The sequence below is a fragment of the Drosophila montana genome, unplaced genomic scaffold, assembly GCF_035044405.1.
Source record: "Drosophila montana isolate Dmon_TW-CO22-7 unplaced genomic scaffold, ASM3504440v1 contig_1624_1, whole genome shotgun sequence".
NCBI lineage: Eukaryota > Metazoa > Arthropoda > Insecta > Diptera > Drosophilidae > Drosophila > Drosophila montana.
Window position 1 is genome coordinate 1,666,438 of NW_026996559.1, and position 23,460 is coordinate 1,689,897.

The following is a 23,460-nucleotide window of genomic DNA, read 5'->3' on the forward strand; positions in this document are numbered from 1 at the left end:
GCAATGTTTTGACTTGTCCTTTTACAGCTGATCTTTGTGTGTGAGTGTGACTGTGTATGTGTAACTGTGTGTGTGTGTGAGTGCCTGTGTGTGTGCAACCGAGTGTGTACCTCTCTAACCCAAACCTGTGTGTGCACGCGCTGGAAAATTTATGTGCGTTGACAAGTTGTGAACGACACACATACATACATACGTACACACACACACAAATAGCGAGTCAAAAGCTGCCATTGCCTAGGCGAGGACTCCGAGGTGAGCTTTTTTAGAGGAAGCTAGTTGCCTTTCTGTCTGACTGCCGTCTGATTTTTCGATGTGCCGCGCCTAATCATGACAACAAAAATGACACACCCCGGCAAAAGCGACAACAACTGCAACATGGAATGGCAACCGCAAGGACAACAACAAATTCAAACGGAAGTTTCCCGACAAATAGTTTCCCCTACATATATCAAGTAAAGCATGTATCAGTGCTCTAGTGAGGAGTGACCGACTAGAAGGCATCCTCTACCCAGCCACTTCCTTTCATTAGAAATACTGTCTCCCAAGCTATGTGAGATTCATTACTTCGCGAATCGATGATTTTTTTTTTGTTTGTTTGTTTGTTTATTGTATTGAATCAAAAATAGCATACATTTTTATTACAACACAGTTGGCTTAGATGATATTACGCCAAGCCTGGTTGGGTCCTCAGGCTTTTATCGATGATTTAAAAAATGGAGGTATACAAATAATCTCCAGTATTCCAGATCTAAGAATACTATACGACAAGCTTTATCCCTAATTGAATGTTTCTAACTCTGAGATATGCTCTAGAAAGCTTGCTTCAATTATTTGATCGTTATTATGATAATGAAGCTTACTTTTGGGATATAAATATAAACTCTTGCTGCGTGCGCAATAAGAGAATATCATTTTAATTTAAGGTTTGTAGATTTTATAGTTTTGATTCTACCTGTTACATATTTTTCCAAAATAACTATTATTCAATATATCGACGGCTAAATGGAAAAATGTTTAGCATAATATATTCTAACTGGAATACAGTTTACCAGTCTTCGGCACTAGTTGCATATCTTAAATACATACATACATGAGAGATATTCTCTAACCAAATAGCATTTCAAATATTCTAACGTGAAATACAACAGAGGTATTTCATAGGTCTAATACTTTTAAATTTCTAAAAATGTGCGACAAGTTTAAGTTATTCGCTTTGTGCAACGAGCCTTGTGTCAGACATTTATCAATAGTTGAACTTTAAAGGTATTCTTTTAATGCCGCACATTTGAAGTATTCGTCGGTTCTATAAAAGCCAACTATTCGATAGGTCTAGTCACATTTCCATCTCTATAGATCTATATATTATTAGTAAATACAAATTGAGCAAATTATGCGCGAATTAACAACAGGTATGCAACTAAGAAAATTTGTATAATTTGCAAAAAGAGGTTTCCGCCATCCATATTGCGCGGATTAAAGCAGCCGCGGGCTTTATGCTATGTGCGTATTAACTATATGAACCTTCAACAGGTCAACAGCCAAGCCGCTTGGAGTCGGTGTCGTATACGTAATGCTAATGCGATGACTTTCTATCATTTCAATTGAGCTTTGTTCTGCTCGCTCAACCTCATCGTTGTCCCCATCCATGACGCACAAGTGACTGCAGAGCAAACAATGTTCATCAGCTCAGTCGGGATTGGAGCTCGAGGCAAAAGTTTTGTCAGTTATGTGACATCATTGCGGCCACATTGCGTGGCGCCGCAGGCCAACAGCTGCAACTGCAATCGGTGGCAGGGTGTGATTGGGGTGATAGGGTGAGCTGCACGCTTGTTATTTCCGTTAGCCACTTACACGGATATTACAGTTACAGTACTTGCCATACTGGGCCACAGTCTGGAGGGTTAACTGCCTGCAACTGATGGCTGCGCCCAAGTATTCTAGCCAGTTCCTATTGGTGTCCTGTTTGTCATGTTGCCGCTCTGCTGGTCCTTGTGGGCAGTTGCACATGGTGCTGCTCGTTTAGTTGCCATTTGACTTGCAACAAAACGCACAAGTGGCTCACAAACTTTTCCAATATAAACGCACATTGCTTTGCCCACAGTAAATACTCCACCTGCGGCCCCCACGTCCAATTTTTTACTGGCCCAACAGGGCTTGTTGAGCAAGCTGCAGAGCCAGGTAAACGTGGTTAATGTTAAATGTTTTCACACACACACATACACACACAAATTGTTGCAATGTTGTGGTCTTTTTTTCTTTTTCCATAAACTTACGTTCAACAATTTAAGCCACAAATTGTCATTGACCGCAGTTACATTTGATTGACTAAAGTCAAATGGCTTGAGCTCAAATAGGACTGCCTTCTTTGCCCTTCTGTATTTACATAGAAGTTTGCTGCCCGTTTATTGTGAAAGGAAACGTCGTCAAAAATCAATTTGCTGACAATTGCGGCCTGAGTCTCAGTTGGCTTACATACAACATCATTGCTTAAACTCCTAAATGGCCAATTTCGATGGCATTTTAATAGCATTTATCATACATTTCGAACGCAAACTCATTAAAATTAACTGCTTCGTAAGCGAGTTTATAGTACGTATATGTTGTACTTTTAACAATAAAACTTGTTGGCAAAAAACACCTGAATCAGAATCCATTTTTAAAAATTCAAATTAAAAACTTTTAAGTAGGACACAACCAATGTTGGATAGAGATTAAATTTGGCCCGCAACTTCATATGAAAATATGTTCAGTAGAACGGGCAATAATAAATAAAATGATTAAAATATTGAAAAAAAAAATGACCAGCATTGAAACCTAAGACATGGACATGGATGTGTACAACTAGCTATAAGTTGCCTTGAACCGTGAGCTGAGTCAGCGACAATCTTTGTTGGACTTTGTAGAACTATTTACCTCCTCGTTGACAAAATTACTTATTATTTGCGTAATATGATTAATTTCCAGTAAAATATAGTTTTAGTTATACATAAACTTTAAATTAAGTGGCTTATTAAAGAATTCGTTATGCTATATTAAAAGCACGTTTCATGGCAGAGCTAAAATTGTTTTAGTTTAATCTGAGGGTGTCATATGGAGTCAACAAGCAATTAACTGATTACGACAACTGATCAGAGACAAGTGATACGTTATAATATAATTACCAGATTCCATTACCGTCAACACTCGCAATACTCTCGAATTAAGCTTGCTTAATTTGCAATTAGCTATAATAAAAGTTGATGAATTATGAAATGCCAGCGCTTTTAGCTGTCAGTGGTTGAATGACTAATTGACGTTCCATCCATTAGATATGGAACACACCAGAAGTGGACATTGCAACATTGCAACATTGCAACATTGTTAAGCAATTAAATATGCCAATTGGATTTCAGTTGCAGTTGCAATTCCATTCCTGAATGCCTGTCAGAAACAGAAAACTGAAAGAAATCCCTGTGGCAGCTGATGTATGATGGAATCGCAATGAAACGAAACTTTAAATGCATTGCAATGAAAGGACACACATGCACAGACACACACCCTTACACACACACGCACACACGCACACACACAACGAGAAAAACAGAAAGACAAAGAAACAGGCACCCCAGCCTGTCAGACGCCATAAAAATAGTTCTCGGTTATCGGTTTTGTTGCCACGAGTTTTCATACCAAAAGTTTTCTTAAGGGGCGTTGCGACGGGGCTGCGTGTGTGCCAACAACTATTTAACAGCTCTGAAAGATGATTTTTAATAGCTTGTCATTTAAGTTTACAAACACACCCAAAATCCCAGCAAAAGTTTTTCCCTTAAATTGTAAATTGACAACAGCAACCGGGAAATAGAACTACATATTTGCATACCCTTGTCGAGGATATTATAATATTGTCATGAAATGTGAAACTCGTAAAAAGGGAATATATCCGAGCTCATTAAGTAAATATATTAAGTATCAAGTGAAGAATCTATGCGAAGACTTATTTCTCTTTAGTCTATTTCTTGCATATAGGATCGGTCCCAATAATGTTTTTTTTTTTATAAGATCTCGACTAAACTCGCCATTTACTACACTTCACTATGCTTCTTACATATCGGAATAATCTGTCGAAGAATGAGGGTATGAGGGCAAATTTTGTTATTCGAACAACAAATGTGTAAGCCATATGCTTAGAAGGTTAGTTAACCTCCACATTCGGAAAGGTTGTTAATTCCCTGACCAAATTTGACAACTTTATTTCCAATTCTAATCCCAATCCTGTATTCATTTTAACCGACAATAAAAACCAATTTGAACTATTGTCCATGTACATGGATAATTTGTGGACAAGAAACTTTTGCAGCTGCGTCTTTGACAATAGATGATAATTGGTTCAAAGTTGATTTGCTTTGCATTCTCGATGCTCGCATTTAATTTCCAATTGCAAGTCGCTTTTGTTCAGGCATTAGGTAACAGGTTCCATTAAAATCGTATTTTATAATCAAAACACTATGCACGTCCGCTTTTGGTCACATGATTCATGGCACACTGCCAGACGAAATCTCTCATCGAATTCTCATTGTTTGGCTAACAAAAAAAGTCAAAGGCTTAATTAAAATGCATGCCAAATATGAGCTGCATGTGCGGACATGCCAGGGAACACGCTGACCAAGGCGGGCAACTGATTCACAGGTGTGAATTCAGTGTCAAGCACGAGCACGGGGCATGAGGGCAAAAGGTTGAGGAAATGAACACATACATAAATACCGCAGAGCTCGAAATCAAACATGTTTTTCTTTTGCATACAGAAAATGCGACATTCAATAGCCAAAGGTAGTTCATTAGATGTGGTTCAAGTATTTCGGCCTAACCTAAACGATTTTAATGTTTCGGATTCAAAAAAAAAATTGTTTAAATCGCATTTAGCTGAGTTTGGTATTTACCTTCAAATATTTAAATATATTACTCTTCCGTCTTGAATTAAGTAGATAACATATGTGAACTATTTTATTTTTTTTCTTACAATATATTAAAAATAATCACACTTTAATTTACTTCGAACCTATACATTGCATTCAACTGACTAAATAGGACACAATTATTTTAAAGTCTTTTGCTTATTCCATCAAATATCTAGGTATTCAAAAAAAGAATATAGTAAAAAATGAGCATAGTTTTTTTTCGAACTTACTTGTGTATGGAAGTTGCCATGAATGAAATATTATCCAATTCCATTAAAATGGTGTGCATCGATTTGTTTTGTTTGTTCGAGCAATTAGGGAGACCCTACAGATATAAGTATATACTTCAATTTACTTGGATACCAGTGTAAAATAGTACCCAAATATATCAAAACTGTCGGCCTCGGACTAAGCACTCCGGCTTAATTCTTCCGTCTGTTAGATGTTTTCGATTTCGGATTCTTAAAATTGACCACAGTCAAAATCAGTTTTGATCGACCTGTGTTAATGCGATTTGATTTGTTCGGAAAAATCGTAAGACGCGCATGCTTAAATTAACTTCGAATTACCTATATATTGGGGATACCATGAGTTAAATAAAACTCAATCATAAAAAATGTAATTGTTCCACAGACTCTAAGCAACAAAGTAAACAAAATCTACATGAATCAACCAGTCATATAATCCAATAAAATAATCCATAAATCGCCTAAGTAACAACAATATAGTGAAACGCACATAGTTCGTTTTCCTTTGTACTTACCAATTGAAGATACCATGGGTTAAATAGTATCCAATTATATTAATGCCTTGTGATTACTGGCAACGTAGTTAACGAGCTTGTATTAAAAAGATATCGGATAAAATCTACCTGTAAACATGTCATTTGATTTGATAATCAAACGTCTGACGGTTGGAAAAACAATATTGTAAAAGGCGCATACCTCGAACCTAAATAGTAGACAATTGTAATGTAATTGAGGGACAATTTGTATTACTGTCGAAATAAAGATAATCAACGTCTATTATAAATGCTTCAGATAAAGTACAAGACATATGTTGATGTTTGCTCCATCGATCGCCCAAAAAGTGAAAAGTGTGAAAATGGGTATACTTTAATGAACCTTACTTTAACCTGAATTAATTGTATGGCACAAACTAACGAAAGCCGAAACCTGTAATTATAAATCGTGTAATTACAAAGTCCATTAAAATATGTTCGCACAAATAATTAATAGTAAAATGCGCATACTTTCATTTACTGCGTAACTATATATTGGAGATAATATTTAATAAGCGTTTTGATCTGTTTGTTTCATCAATAATCCAAGTATTTACTTTCAACTTACCTATGTCTTGGATTTATCATGCTGGCAATATAAGAAACTAGCTTGTGTTCAAACCGAAATCCAGTAAAACCAAATGAATAATAAATAAAAATAAATCATGTTAAAGTTCATTAAAACGCATGGTTTGACTTGCTGCATTAATCTAAAGTTGCTATGAAACGCGCGAATTTACTTCGAACTTACTTATATATTGGAGAATCAACAAGTTTAACAGAACACAATAAGTAATCGTATAATAGTCTGTTCCATTAATCGTCTAAGTAAAAAATAAAAAAATATGGTAAAAATGTGCAAACTTTAAGTATCTTTGAACTTACCTGTAAGGTGGAAATAACATCACTTAAATAGTACCCAATGAAATGAGAAGCGTCCGACACGAACCATTAGCCATATAATAAACTAGCTTGTGCTAAAACCGAAACCTGTTAAAATAAATAATTTAGAAGACCAATGCTTACACCTAATTTACCCACGAAACTTACTTATATAGTGAAACATTACATAAATCGTAAAAAATCTCATTAAATATGTGATTTGATCTGTTTGTTCCATCAACCGTCTGAGTATCGTAATAGCAATATGGTAAAAATGAGCATTAAATGAATTTCCAACTAACCTGTACATTTGAGATACAACGACTTAAGTAGTACTCAATTGCAAGTGTACAACTGCTGAATATATAATCAACGAGCTTATACTGTAACCCAAACCTAAACTAATAAATCCTGTAAAAGTACATTGGTAATTGTCTATTGGCATTACGTCTTTACTGCTTCTTCTTCCGCCTGTTGGACACGCGAGGAGTTCGATTTCCAGTTTTAGACAGTAAGCCCCTTAACGCTTCTTTATGAATTCCACGTCTGTATCTCTTTTTTTCTTCGGGGATGTGATAACTCTTCAGGGTCTTGTAGAAAACTAGAAGCATCATGACTAGCTTGAATAAAGCCAGCGATTGCCGCCTCATAAAGACGACAATCGTTGGAAACTTGTAATAGATGGTGTAAACAAATCGCGTCGAAAAGACCCAGTGCATTATATTTTCGATTCTAAACCATATCGGATCCCACATGAAGAACACTACGACTTGGCTGAATAGATAGTAGACCGCCACAGCGATCGGAAAAATCCACCGTCGATTGAAAATGCGCAAATAGATGCGGAACTTGTCCAGCATCAAAACTATCCATGCCAAGAACAAGACGCCAGCTAGATCCGACTGGGAATCACCCTCGAATATATTAAAGCCGACGATGAACAAGGTCAAGCAGATCAAAACAGATATTAAAGAAGTTTTAGGTACAGCCATTGTAAAATCACAATTTTTGATAACTAATTTTTAAATTTTTTGGTTGAATGACTTGACTCGACTTGTGAATGTGCGTATACTGAGTTAGTGAGTACGTATAAGTCAAAGGAAAACTAGGTTTTTCTACAAAAATGCAAGTGGCTACTACGTTATATACAAAATCATACTTCCGTGTTGAGGCTGCGTTGATGAAACTTTATACAGATCTTTCTTTCAGCTGCTATCCATAAATATACCCAGCCAGCAGGATCGGACTTATCCAGCTTAGGCCCCAAAAAAATAAACATAAATATCTTACAAGTATCTTAACAAAAGCTGCAAGCATACCAAAAACATCGAATGGTTCGAATCACGGTTCGAACCAATTCCTCGCCTTGAGCTCGGTTCGTAAGCCCTGGTTTCAAGAACCCAATTTCGGACACACAATTTAACCAATTGTCAATATCACAATCTTGTTTGTTATAAACTAGCGGGTATTCCGGCATTGCCCGTTGCAAGTTGTAGCTTCCAATTGTAGATTTATCTTTTTCACCCAATTACCGCCGTAGATAAATTAAATCTACCCGAATTATCTCAAACTACATGTCTAAAGTAATATTTAAAAGAGAACCAGAAGTTGGATATAATATATATCGGAAGTAAAAAAATAATTTTTAACCGTATTTCGCCAATTTACTACAGTTACGGGTGGAATTTTCGAAATCGCTGATAATCGTTTTCATTAAATTCCAATGAAGGGTTTTTTATATATTTATATATAATATTTATAATGTATTTGTGCAAACAGGCAGAAGGAAGTATCTCCGACCCCATAAAGTATATAGAGTTTTGATCAGCATCAATAGCCGTGTCGATCTAGCCATGTCCGTCTGTCTGTCAGTCCGTACGTCCGTCCGTCCGTCTGTCCGTCCGTCCGTATCTATGAACGCAAGGATCTCATAACCTATAGGAGCTAGTGCCCACGCAGAACGAGTTTGTTTCCATTATTCGATAACTTTTCGATTCCAAGTAATCGATAAAAATCGATATCGAAATTATGTTTTTGAGCAATTATGGTAAATAATAAGAGCTAAAGTCACCAAACTTGACATGTAGCTTCTAAAATAGTATATATATATATTTCAAGTATCTTTCCTTTTTTAGCTATCACCACCATTCCGCTACTACCTCATAGATATAAATCAAGTAAAAACACCAATTTATGCTGCCCACCAATATAAGCCACAATTTAAATGCAATTGACTTTTTGATAATATACGAATATTCTGTAGTACAATAAGATGTAGATACTGTTGAAAATTTCATTAAGAGCGGTTAAGAAACACTAATGTTATAAAAGAAAATGTGTTTTGAATGACCTTGCGTTTGCGGCAGCAAGTGCAAATTGCAAGAATTTCTGTATACATGTACACACACACATTCATGCGCGTCTGCTTTGAACTATATCAACAGCATTCCAATTGCGGTTGTATGGTTTTCTGCGCTGCTATTTTAATTCGTTTTTTTCTCATTATGACTGAATTATTGGTATGGATGTTGAGTAGAGGCGGCAACAAGTAATACGGTCTGTTGCAAGTTCGAAGCCTACTAAGGAAACAATTTTTTTTTAAATTAATTTTTATTACTACTAAAGCAATCGAGCGCGTAGCGCTAGCTGCATTTTGTGTCGAAAGAAGAGGGTTCAGGGTATCCCCTATATATATTTATGTATTTTTTTATTAATGGTCGACAAGACGAGTGTCTTCCTAATTATTCAATACATTATACATACATATGAAAATTAAATGCTAAAAGCCTAGTTAGAATACAAAATTTTCTAATAGCATCGCCGACCGACGGAGGTGTTTTATTTGCCCGTCCGGCAAGCTATGCCCACTACCCGAGGCTAGTTTTATGCTTAAAATTATAACTTTCTCATCCAGTTCCCGCCCTTGGCAAAATTAAATCAACGAAATTCCTAGCTCTTACGGTTTGGGCTGTGCGTGGATAATCAACCTCTCAGTTCAGTTCAAACCCCGGTTTGTCTCTACAAGATTTCAGGCTAGCCAGGCTAGCTGGCGCTGCTCGGCGTGAATGTAATAAAAGTCACTCTTAGCAAATGCATAAAAGTCAAATGCACTTTGAATGTGCTGAGGAGACGTGTGAAGGAGAAGTATAAAAGAAATCTCATGGCTGGTCAATCAATATGAGAACGGAAATCATGACCCCGGGCACCGAGCACCGCGCTGAATTACGACTGGCTGGGCAGCATCAGCGACAAAGCGCTGTCTCGGTCAGCTGCACAGCATCATCAGCTGTTCACTTGCACTTTACACACGCGCGCACACTTTCAGGCACACACAAAGGCATGCATCCGACGCACGACTTAGCACACACGCAAACTAGTCTAGCCACACACACACACCCCCTCAAGCCGCTCTTCTTAGCCCTCCCTTCTTAGCCACTTATACAGCAAAAAGGCAACTTGCCGCGCACGTAGCCGACCAACTTTGATTTCTGGGCACCATGTCGAACCCCCGGGTGACCTGGCCGCTGCCTTTGCTGGCCCCGAAATTGACGATAAAGTTATGGCCGCCGTCGTTGGGGCTAAAACTTTTGACTGTTTGCTGGCTAAAATGACTTAGTGGCAACGTTGCGACGTTTTTGGATGCGTTTTTGTGGGTGAGAATCCCGAAAATCTCGCAAATAGTTGCCAACGTCAAATCCTCTCACAATCAATTTAAAAAAAAAAAAGCAAATATTTATGCTCCAATCTAAAAATATTGAAAAAAAATTTATCCAAGCGAATATGTCTGCCGTTTAAATAGCAGCAAATAAAATTGGCAGGTCGGAAACTAGATAACCTCTAAGTGTGCTTTTAAATACAATTTTCTTCAAACTTTGTTTAAACTTAAATTAAAACACATTCATTTTGTATAATATATTTTTTCACTCCATGATGTTCGTTAAACTCCTAAAGATGTCTTAAACAATTCATATTTTTATAGACAGCCCCGGAATTTTTTTACTTTTACTCCGAACCTATCCGAACCATTGGAAACATACTTATGCAAAACATATATTTTCGAAATACCATATTAATTATATCCAAAAATAATTGAAAGAACAAGTGCATCGGCTTTCCAAACGGAAAGAGCTATAGTTTTTAAATAAAAGAAGTCAGCATCGATCGTCTAAACGTTAAAATTTAAAACTCGTAATTCACAACAAATACAAAGATAAAAAAATAGTTTTCATATTTTTTCCAACTCTTCCGAATAAACAGAAAAAATGTCCGCCCAAACAAATTTTTATTTTATTGAAAATAGGGTTAACTGACAAAGATTTAAATTGAGAAATTAATAGTAAATGTAACTTGTATCTGTTGAACGGAGTCTTGTTAGCATACATAATCAATTTAATTTGAAACGGAATGGACAAGCAGCAATTTGAGCTTTAAAGTGCTAACGTCAAATATCACTCAAGACACTTGCCCTTCTCTTGAGCTTGCTAATTAAAAACAACTTGTGCATTCGCACTTCAACTTCAATGCCAAGCAATAAAATAGATTAAACAAAATAGTTAAGTTTATCATGTTGAGGGCATAACAGGTCGGACAACGCTCAAGTATTACGAAATACACTTAATAATCTCGCAAAGCAGAAGTAGCTATCAAGCCGCTCATCTCCAAGCTCCGACTCCAACTTCCAACTCCAGCTCCAACTTACGCTCCAGCGCACCAGCTTTGACATTGCATGCGGGGTAAGTTAAGAGCTTTAACTTTAACGCTTTACTCGTAACGCCACAATTAGCAAAAGTGTTTCGCAAATTTCGTGCACTTTTATTAGATTATCGCCCACAGTGCTCATAAGGCCTTCATTATTGAGCACTCAAACCATTCCGCAGTGTGTGTGGGTGCGTGTGTGTGTACGTGTGTATGTGTGTGTGTGTTTATGCGTGTGTGTGCGTGTCTTTGAGCATTGCTTGAACCAATTAGGAAATTAATTGAGTAAAGTGCTTCATGTATACAGCACAAATATAAATAAAAACTTTTTGCCTTTGTCCTAAAAACTCACACAAAAGCAAATCCAGCTTAAAGTTTAAACAACTGTGCTGCGATCAGTTGCCATGCCGGCCTCTTGCTACGATAGCCCCCACGCCTGACCCGTAAATTAAATGAAAACTACTTTTAACTTTTTCTGCATATACCTCTTAAAGCAAAATGAAAAACAAAAACTTTTGTTTTGGAACAGCTTTATTGTACCCTGCACCCATTGCGAATGATAAAAATAAAAAAGTATTCTCCCAAAAGTATGTAACTGGCAGGACGAAGCATCTGCAACCCATTTACTTATATATATTCTTGTTCTTTTCGTCTGTGTTTACGCACCGAGGACTAAAAAACTTAATTTGGACTTTTTTTTTCAATTTTTATTTATAAACGTTTATTGTATTGGATCAAGAATAGCATACATTTTTATTACAACACAGTTGGCTAAGGTGATGTTTCGCCAGGCCTGGTTGGATCCTCAGGCTTTATTGTGGACAACGGGAGACTCTGGGGCGTCTCCTCTGTCGTAGTAGGAGGCGGTCCTTAAAAGATCTTCTCTTGAGCCTCCTGACTACACATCTCCCAACGAGGTCTTAATTTGGACTTAGTTTTAAACCGAGCCGGTTCCAGCCCGGAATTATCAATCAATCCAGCTGTCCAATAAACCAAACCCCGATTCTATTCAAAATGGTTTGGTCCAAATTAGTATCGTTTAAGGGTGGGCTAGCACAAATAAACGGGCAATTAGAAATTAAAATTAATTTGTTTTATTAAAATATTTAAAAAAATGACAATGCAGGACTTGAACCAAAACTTTGATTCATTTATGTGGAAAACCAAGTTAAGCAAGCGATTGCAGACAGTTGGCTCGCTCTGTAAGCCGAGCCGTCATTTATGTTGGGCCCGGATCTAGCAAAAGTTAAAAGAAAATTAGTAAAAATATTAATAGTTAATAGTAAAAGAGCTTAACATCTAATCAATATTTGCCATACATAATAAAATCTAGAGGAGCCAAATTTACGCCATCTTCCACGGAATATATGTTTAAGCCGGGTTACACATGGGCCGACCACTTAAGGCAAAGGCCTGCAAAACATTGTTAATATCTTTCGCCAAACTGTAATAAAAAGTAAATTTGTATTAATTTCTGCCTGGCGCCCTTAAAGCGATTTCACACCGAGCACATTGGCCCGGTTTTGGGGCTTTGTTAAGATTTTAATCAAATATGTGTCAACGCGGATTTATGAAACTAATTGACTTTAACGCTAGCGCCTACTACCCCCGCCCCCCCCCCCCACCCCCACCCCATCCCACGCAAAGTTCTTAACTCTATACCTCCTCTAGGGCTCCGTAAAAAGTAGTCCAGTCTCAGTTCGGTTTCAGTGCCGCTTCAGAAGGAATTAATTAAAAACTTAATCTGCTTTGGCAGCCCAGCTGTATCGGGAATGTCAGTTTGCGGGGGCTGGCGGCGGGTTTAGTGGCTTGCTGGTTTGGTGGCTTGGTGGTTTGGTGGCTTGCTTGTTTGATGCCTTTTCTAGGTGCCTGGCAGTTTTCAATCCGCTTGCTGACAGCGATTTACCTAAGGTGTACTTAGTATACTGGAATCCTATTAAATGTTTGCCACATTTGACTGAACGGGGGACAACATCAACAAGCAAACAGCTCAACAATGTTTGTTAATCCCAAACTTTAATAGAGGTAAAATAATTAACTTATAATATAGCAATTTTATCGCACGCCTTAGATAGGCCCAAGCTGGAATACATGCATGCGTGGATAAATATACATGCACATGATTTATCAATAATTTAAATACTTTCCCTTATAACTGAACGCCTTTGAATGCTCGCTAAAATAACTGGATTAATTGAGAGAAATTTCTGAATTTTGATACCATTTACCTAATTACAAATGAAATTAGCTCTTTTCCGGATTGAAACCGATTCGGGTTAAAGCCTGAATTTAAACAAAACCATATTAACTTATCCCGCTCATTACACTGAAATGCAAAATCAATATCAGTTAAAGCTATATATTTTGATATATATAGAATGGAATCCTAAACACAGATTTATTTGGGGCACTTTTTCAATTAATTAAGTGTATACAAATAAATTACAAATTGAATTGTCTTTTTAAGTTTTAAGCTTAGCTATTTCTGCTAGCGCTCAAACCAGCTATTTTTCTGTTTGGTATTTTAACTATGAACAATATAATATAAATTGTTTCACTGATTTGCAATTTACACTTCATATTTTATTGAAATGTTTCAACAAATAAATCGCTACCTTTTGGGACGTTTTGATTGAAATGCGATTTATTTGCCTTGTGTTTGTTCAGCACCTTTTTGTGTTGTCCTTTCAAATCCTTCCTTTTCCATTTGTATCCCTCTTCATAATTTGCTGCTGGTCTCTGGTGATTCGTTTGCTCAGTGAATACTTTTTGACCATTTCGGACACAATCTGATGTTCGTTTGACAGGTGAAAAATTGTCGAAATTAAATGAAGCTTACGACAGGTTGCCCACAATAGACTAGCCAACATATTAATTTATTCACAACCACGCACAAACAAAATATTTCCAGCAAAGTTTCATTCTTTGGCATATCAAAATAATTTATTATTATTTTAACTTGTTTATTGTTATTATTTTATGTACCTTTCCTTTGCTTCACATGCCGATCCTGTTCTTGAAAGAAGGAACTAATATAAGTGATTGGCATCTAAGCAATATCAATTTAGAGGGAAAATCTGATTCGATTGAACTCCTTGGGCAGATTGAGGGAGCAGACGCTTTTAACTCAGTTATTGCATGTATTTTCAAGCTAATTAATTATTTATAATTAATGAACAACAGATGTTATTGTTTTTTGGCGTTGCTGCTGCTGTTTATAGCCAGCTCCTCGGATGGCTTGCCTCTCAGCCACTTGCCTGATTTTATAGCGTGGCCATAAAAACGCCAATTAGATTGAACGCGAAGCTCATAAAAGCCGCATGAGCGGCTACACCCATCAAGTCAATTACCTCTCTCTCTCTCTCTCTCCCTCTCTCTCTCTCTCCGCACTCTCTCACTCTGTCTCCGCGCTCTCTCTTAATGTTGACTCCCCGCTTCCTAGCACCAACTGCAGTCCGCACTAATTGAAATAATTGAAATAATTTGCACAGCTTGAATGTGGGCGTGGCACACGTGATTGACTCCCGGCCATGGGCAGCCGGCTTATGCGCCCACACCCAATGCTGCAGATGCACCATTTGTGTTATTACAGCTGTTGTTGTTGTTGATGTTGTTTTTGTTGTTGTTTCTGCAGCCCGTCAGTCGAAGCAATTAAAGAGCCGCTCAGAGTGGCTTAGAATATAAAAGCCCAGTTGCCCACATTATATGTTGCGTATGCGTATTTTACCCGTCTGTTTGCATGAATGGACGCTTGAGCAGCCGAGCTGCTAATGTCCAATGCTGGTTGACTGGTTAGGCTATGGCCCCCATCAATGCCCAACAATGATTGACTTGCTCTAACCAACTCAATTCCAGGAACTTCTTTTCTCGAAATTACTCATACAGTTTTGGAATTCTCATCGATGTTACAGACAATGCAAACAGTCTAAGAGCGTTACGGCTGGGGGCAATCGACTGCACAATGCCCTGTACAAAGTACTATTACAGATAAAGTCAGTCGAAAATGAAGGACATATGCGGATGACATGCTTCATTATCCTTGATCTGAGTGCTGATCACTAGTAGTCTACCTGCCTGCTGACTAAAGCTGTAAAACTATCGTAGGTGTAGGTTTTCCAGTTTTGCCGGACTGACAGACATTGCTTTAAGCCAATATACTCTTTCTCACATTTTGAGCAGAGCATCATAACGTTGTTGCTGAATCGATAACAAATCAGTAGAAACAAATACTATGCAGTTTTTATTCATACACTACATACATACCTTGCTCGCTATATTTGTTAAGCATGGGCAAGGCCATTTTCATAAGAGTTGTATTAATGTTTCAAGTGGGAATTTGCAAACATAAAAGCAGACTGCACAGACTTAATTTTCATCAATTATATAATTCAAACACATTTTTAAAAGTTGATTTCGAAGATTTATGCAATAGGAAGTTTTTTGAAACTTTGATACATTTCAACTCGTTTCTATTGTGATGGTCGTGATTCCGATTGAGTAAGAATGGATTTCGAATAGCTTTCCTTCCATAGCAATTGGTAGCTGTATGCTTTTTCATCAACTTATTGCTTAAAATGCCAAAGGCAATAATTTTTTTGTATTGGCCTAACGCAGCCTTAATTGGGAACAAGGTTGCGCTTTGTTTTTTCAAGCAATTTTTAAATAATAATTTTTCAAAAAAGAAATACTCAGCTAAATAAATAAAAGTTCATCTGTGAAAATTGCAATTGCTTTTCAACAGAAAGAATGAAATGGAATGAACAAATGAAATAACAATTAATTTGCAGACGAGGCAAGACAAAACATATTTTAGTTTATTCTGCAATTTACTTTTCATTCCGACAACTCGCAGGCAAAACTTTTTTTTCAAAATCTAGAACAGCCCCGATAGATATAGAAGTAGTAGATTCTGTCGATTGTAGAACATTTAGCATTGTAGAACAAAAGCTGGTACAAATGAATGGAAACACAATTGCTGGTATATTCCACAGAGAACATCATAAATACTACTTATAATATATTTATAATAATAAAGCCAATAGCACCTTATATCAATACTATTGTCGAGCGTTACTTGGAAATCCGGCCCTGGATATAATAACCATATAAGCAAAAATGTTCAATGCTTTTATAATAAATTCAGAAATGTATACCATGAATAAATTATAAACAAGCAGTTTACAGCTTCATCTTCATAATTGTTGACTAGGAACGCAGTCTTATGGCTGCTATCTAAATCGATTGAGAACGACTGAATGAATGAATGTTGAATACTGAATAGTCGATTTGTGTTGAGCATTTTAAGCTATTTTGATTTATAGCTTCTTGGCCAATTGCTTTGTGGGAAAACTGTTTATGGATTGGCCGGCAAATAAAGGAGCTGTTGCTATGCGACAGGGAACCCAAGATTTAAGCGCAGTGATTGTGGGGCAAGCGTCCATGAAATTGAATTTTCTTTAAATTGTTGGCCATTAGCCAGAGCCAACGCGACGACTTTGCCATCAATCAATTGTACGCCAAACAAGCATTTATACAATCTTTTTACATTAAGCCCTTCCAGCAACAGTTGCCTAGCATTCATATCAGTCGGTGGAATGCATCGGATAACATTAGGCACCACCGTTCAGTCCCTAAATCAGCACTGACTGATGCGCTCCAATTTAGACACTCTCTTCTTGACCAATTACCAGTTATATTATCGATAACACTGATCATGTCTGTATATATAGGCAGCACCGATGTTGGGAGCCGCCCTGACGTCTGTCAAAACATCAAGCGTCGTCCGAACTGAACTATTTTTTCCGATATCTACAACAAATCGTTTCCCTGTGGCTCTCTCATAAATATTTGGGTTGCCTTGCTCCGCCATAAGTTCCATCCTCACAAGTTAGATAACGGCGGAATTGAATATTTGGTTGCCTTTGCCGACTTAACCTGCTTTTACAGCGAAGTTTAGCCAGTACAGCAATTTGATGACCTATTCGATCAGAACAATCTAAAGCACTCCGATGCAACAAATCCATTTAAACTATCCATTGTAAAGGCCGCAATTTATAATGTGCTTCCACTAGCACAAACCAAATCTCCAAATGGACCTTTTTTAAAATTTTATAGTCTTGATTAAAAATTTGTTGTCGACATGATGAGTTTGGTTAAACTCGTCTAAATTATCATTCTGGTCCCTCCAGATTGGGGAATCGGCTGCCTCGGTGTTGCCGTGAAAATAACGTGCAAGTGAAAGCAGGTGTTTGGGTTTGAAAGCCAATCGCGGTGCAAAAAATAAAAAAACATAGTACTTTTTTAATAATATTAATTAATGAACAATTTAAAAAAACAAACGAACCTCACATTTAATATACATACATACGTACTTTAAAGAAGCTTATTCTGATGCTTTCTTTTTTTGGAGCTCAATTTAGAATAAATACATATTAAAATGCCCTTTTCTATAAGGCAATCATAATCGAAAAGTCAAAAGAAACTTTAATGCGCTGCCATACTACAAAGATAAAGAATCCAACTGCTGTTCTTCCCAAGATTCGGAATAAATTTCCATTACTGGAACTCAATAAAAGCAGTCGAACATGGCATATAATCAAAATACTCTCTGCACTTTGTGAATGAGTATAAAAATGATTGTATCTTTTGCAAAAACTCTCACAATATCACAATATCAAAAATGTATTTATAATAAATTTATATAAGAGCTATTGACACGTGTACAGGAAATTATTATTATTGAGAAATCGATTTCCAGAATATTGTGAAACTGGCAGCCAATGAATGTTTCCGCAGAATTTAGTCGTTCTCAATTACGTACGGACGTTGTCGTCGTTTCTCATTGGCCTCTGTCGCATTCCCACTCATGACTCGTGCTTTTTCCCTTAATGCGTCTAGGCCTTATATTATTTAACAGTTAAAGCCAACTGTCAACATATTATGCCTGTCATATGGCATGGCACATACATCCTACTTCACCCGGCTTTGCCAGGCCAAAATCTTATGCCTTAATTTTCCAGCAATTTTCTGAATCGATTAAATATTCATTCGATATTTTTTATAAAAGTACCTTGAAATTTAGGCCGATTGGACCAAAATTAAACTTTTCCCCAAATAAACTTAGACCCCTATTTTTCATATTGGTCATGGGCTTAAAGAAATAATATCTTGACAGATTTTCGATTACCAATGTTTATCTGTATTCATTTTTAAATTTCAAACCCAAATCTCCTTTATGTACTCCGGTTGTTCCAAACTTACTTTCCAGATAAGAGAAATAACTTTAGGGGAATAACTGATGTGGCTAAAAGCGAAGGATAACAGCTTTTTTGACAGACTTGGTTCGTTTGCTTGAATTGAGCATGAGCCTAAACTTATTCGGAGCTTCAAAAATCCATCTCCTTCTCTTCCATGATAGCTTCAAAAACTTATATTTGCACCTTAACAAATATTTTGGCCGTATACAATAAAACAGATTGCAAAAAAACTCTGGCAAGGTTCTCATTTACTTTTAATTTAAATTGTGCGGCTGTAATTTCATTATGTGTGTGGATGTATGTACCATGTCGCAGATTCTTAATTTGCTTTCGTGGCATATTGCATTTTACTGCTCGTAGAATTATTTTCAAGATGGAAAGCCAAAGCCCCATACGCCGCAAATGGAACTGGCACCCATACAAATGCTGGAGACTTGAAATTTAAAGTAAATTGTTTTATATACCACCCGTAGAATAAGATCATGGTATCAATAAATATCGAATTATCGACAAGAGACAGATATACATAATTTTCTATGTAGATTCTCGTACAATATTCACAGATTCGAAATATTTCACTTTTTTAATTCAAAGTCAGCCGCACATGAGCTTATGAGTTATTCATAAATTCATTAATGAGTACCTGCAAAAAATCCTGGAATTCATATTGGACTATGTTTCATGACAAATCCAAAGCGTGTTGCTCCAAAATATTTTATTGAGTGAGGCATACAGAGAATATTGTAGTCGATCAAAGTCAACTACAGCGTTCTCACTTCTTTCGAATATCACTACTTATTACAAAAAACCAGAGTCACAGTTTAGCCACACATGATTTTGGGCTTTGAATACGTCTATCTTTTTGTGATTTACGCAATTTTAATTGTATTAGCTTCTTAATTTCATCCGAAAGTTCATGATATATTTCTTTGTGTCTTTGAGTCTGTGCGAATATCATATAATAAATTGCAAATAACTCATTAAAATTTATTTTATATATTTTTTGTTGATTTTCGCAAAAGGGTGAAACCAGTCACAGGGATCTGTGCAAATCAGTTTGCAGGTCGGAGGAAACGTATGAAGGGTACGTCAATCTGTCAATCAGTCAATCAGACAACTGACCAGTATAATCTAGTTATTTATAGTTAAATGTATTATTATTATTATACCAGAGAACACACACATTTAGATTGGAAGTATATGCATATATAATTACAGCCATTAAAATAAAAATTATGAAACATTCAGTTGATTGCATTTTATTCCGCGAAAACGCGGTCAAGCAGTTTAGCGATGGGCGTGGTTCAGGACGAGTTTTATTCATATGCATACCTAATAAAAATACATCAGCCAATGCTGAATTCATTGAATAACTGAGGCATTAGCATTATGCGTACGGCGCGGGTCACATATTAATTAGCAGTGGAAGGACACACAAATTATAAAATTATTCCCCCATTCATTAAAAAAGAAAGGTGTATCCTGAATGGAGCCAGTTTTTTAGAGAAATATACAAGTTCGATTCACGGTTTGAGCCACATCTATTAAACAGAATTTGATATATATAATACTGTATATGGTGTATATATAAAAATTGGTATAGTTAAATATATTTGTATCTGTGTACCACATATTAAAAATTGCTAACCAAATGCTCTTTAATAACTTTTGCAGGCTATTATTCACGGTCAGCACGCAGACACATACCCAACTTGCCTCCTTGACGGGCCCCATTTGCATTCCGGAACCACTTCAATGCAAATTACACTGCTCATATAAAAGGCGTGGCAGGGCGGGCGTGCTGAAAATGTAAAATCAACACGTACACATAGAAAGTTTTGATCAGAATTGTATGGAAAACAAAGCCAAGCTGCAACAACAATAGCTGTGAGAGCAACGATAACAGCTTGGAGGTAATTAAGAAGTACTTGCGAGCGGTTATAAAAAAGGGCATGGCAATGGGCCTGAGCAGCCATCGGCTGGCAATTGCGCTGGCTCTGACAGTGCTAATTAGCTTTTGGCCGACTGGCAGTCATGGGGCAGCAGCCGTTGAATGTGCCGATTGGGTCAGTCCCAGTGAATGCAGCAATAGCACCGGTAACAACAACAACAACAACAACAACAAAATTAGCAACAATAGCAGCAACGATGCGGCTGGCAGCACCGCGTTGGACCGTTTAAATAGTTCGATGCGGCCAGACAATCTGCTGGAAATGGATTTGGAACAGGACGAAGACAATTGGCCATTGGAGCGTATTGTGTCCATCATTGTGCCGGTATTTTTTGGCATTATTGGCTTCGCCGGACTCCTGGGCAATGCGCTCGTCATATTGGGTAAGTCTCTTTCCCACTTAACTGCCTTCGTTCCGTAATTGCAGCTGCCTAAGTCTGAACCATCCATCGTCCTCATCTTTTTATGGCCCAGAGCCAATAAAACCCTCAGAGGTCGTTACATTAGCCAGCCCCGGTTGATAGCCGAATGGCCGTTGACTTTTGCCAAATTATGCGTAATAATTGCAAATATGTATTGTTGGCAAGCCGTTCATTTCCCGGCCTTAATATGCCATCCATAAACGTGCCACGCACAGCTCCAGAAAGCCAGCCACCGAGCTAATTGATTTTTTATATGCCCCAAATGTGTGTGCAACAGCAAAAGTTGGGGCCGAGGCCAGCGCATTGCAACTTTACGTTCACCACATTCAGTTTGTTGCATTAACAACGTTTATACAACAGATTTTGTTGCACTCTCCGGTTTACGGCCGCATTTTGAGTGCCATTTGATGAGCGAATATGCAAAAGCTTCAGAGACTATGAATTATGCCTTTTGGGAGGCCGATTCCGTGGGCCAACGGCTGTAACAGGCAGTAGGAGCCATCGACAAGCTATACATTTATGTGTGTATAAAATTGATACGGAGTATCTCCTGGTCGGGCACTCTCAACTAAGTCTAGTCGTTATGAAGAGTCCATCTGTCTTTTAAGGATGTTAAAAAATGCATTTTAGTACCATGGAAACGGGTGTCGGTTGGGTTGTGGAATATCATATTGCCTGGGAGATAGTACATAGACTATAGTGTTAAGAATTTGTAAGGGAATAACCACAACACGAAGGAAGACAAACTAATACTTTTTGTCTACCCAGTTCACAACGTGCAAAGGTTAATATTGATTTTAAGCAAGTCCATCTGTTGAACCCAACTTTACAACTTACTGATTTTGTCTAATATAATCATAGTTTAGAAAGCATACAATTTATTATTACTTTATGTATTTTACATTATGAATGTAATATTAACATTAACCGATAATTTAACCGTCAACAGTTGAAACTACACACAACTACTCAACTACAAAGTCAAGGCATGAAATAAAACCTGGATATGGATAATGAATGTGGAAAACCAGGTTCACAAACAGAATTCGAATTGTCAACCGTAGCAACAATTTTTTCTTTACTTGCAGCCTTGTTTTGATTTAGTTAAATATTTGTTAAACAAATTTATGATTTATAAGCATTTAAAGATCGATCGAAATTATTTTTTAGATTCAAGCAGCTGCACATATTTTTACTGTTAAAGCGGGCCTCGATTATTGTATATCAAGCAGCTCCAACATACCCTTCCTATATACTTTACTGGGTATTAAAAAATATAAATAAAAAAAACCATGGGCAAAGCTAAACGGATTTCGTATCCTGGCTGTTGTGCAGTTGGCTATGCCTCAAGCCACGGAAAGGATTATGCCCGTATTGGCCAACAGGCAGCAGAGCAACTGGCAACTGGCAACTGGCAACTGGCAAGTGGGAACCTGAAATCTGAAAACTCTGACCACGTCTATGAGCACGCTTGAGTGGCCAATTACAAAATTTATAACACGATTTTCCATGCGCCAGTTACAAATTTGTTGCTGCCCCACAGCTGTTTCTGGCCAACATCATTTGTGACATGTCTCCATCCCTGTGGTGCTGTGTGTCACAAAGGATGCCAACTTTATCCGACAAAGCCAAATGCAAATTGAAGTGGCAATGAGTCAATGCAGATGTCTCTTTGTTTTTTTTTTTCTGTCTGTTTTTCTTTTTTCAACCCAAAAATGAAACATATATTACAAATAAGCCACAAATATTGCTATGTTTGTTTCTATCCATCATTTTGTTAGCTGCCTTTCGCTTTTCGTGGCTAAAATTTCTTCTTTTTTTTTCTGGCCCAATATTGGTGTTGACAGATGTCAGAATTTAGTGGTTTGCTGTTGGAGATGTCATCCAAGATGTCCCTTTTGGCACATAGATGCTGACGTAAAGTGTACGCTCAGCCAAGAAACTGTTTATTTAAATGGATTACATTGATATTTTATGTATTATTATTCATGTTATTCTATTGCTTTTCTTCAATATAACAATTATTAAAATGACATTAAAACCTCGCTTGTACTCGTTAGCTTTTATAAATTGCCTGTCACATTGCCCACTTCGAACAGTATTTATTAAAATGTTGCATTTTCTGACTGACAGTACGAGTGGCTCGGCAAATGTCACAATATCACATAAGTCCGTTGATTATTATCAACACAAGTTTGTAGCTTTGGTTCAATTTCAGGCATATTTAATATGAAATATATTATGCGATTGTAGAACTTGACGCGTTTCCTTATAATCACATCAAGTATAATGTTATTTAACTTAAGGTTAACTGCAATAAAAAGTTAAGCCAATTGATTTGAAACTTTTGCAGCTGCCACGAAGAAGATTACAAACCATAACTTGTGAGCTTAAATTATTATGAAAGATTTAACTTTCACGCAGACTCGCCTTTTACATATATTTGCATAACTTCAGCTCACTAATACGCTAACACCGATAGACACTGCCTGGAGGCAGCACATTAGAGTCTGTTAATTTGCCATAAAATGCAGAGCAC

General features: G+C 37.1%; 1 protein-coding gene and 1 long non-coding RNA gene across 14 annotated transcripts in view; one reads left to right on the plus strand and one right to left on the minus strand.

Annotated features, from left to right (window-relative positions):
• AstA-R1 (allatostatin A receptor 1) overlaps positions 1–23,460 on the plus strand; it is a 148,126-nt gene that overhangs the window by 85,253 nt on the left and 39,413 nt on the right. The window contains exon 4 of the mRNA XM_064698877.1: positions 20,223–20,882. Coding sequence (XP_064554947.1) covers positions 20,501–20,882 — 382 coding nt within the window. The 5' untranslated portion in view covers positions 20,223–20,500. The remainder of the gene's footprint in view (positions 1–20,222; positions 20,883–23,460) is intronic.
• On the minus strand, positions 4,415–7,663 carry LOC135440654 (uncharacterized). Of its 13 annotated transcripts, XR_010438341.1 has the most exons (13): positions 7,046–7,663; positions 6,900–6,993; positions 6,766–6,842; positions 6,601–6,705; positions 6,467–6,539; positions 6,284–6,415; positions 5,879–6,109; positions 5,698–5,805; positions 5,314–5,503; positions 5,165–5,259; positions 4,917–5,106; positions 4,733–4,844; positions 4,546–4,560 (listed from the first exon to the last, which is right to left on the minus strand). It is a non-coding gene; the product is annotated as an uncharacterized LOC135440654 (long non-coding RNA). The 13 variants fall into 13 exon arrangements; XR_010438333.1 differs by having other exon boundaries at positions 4,415–4,560; positions 5,879–6,203; positions 6,900–7,663; XR_010438336.1 differs by having other exon boundaries at positions 6,284–6,320; positions 6,900–7,663.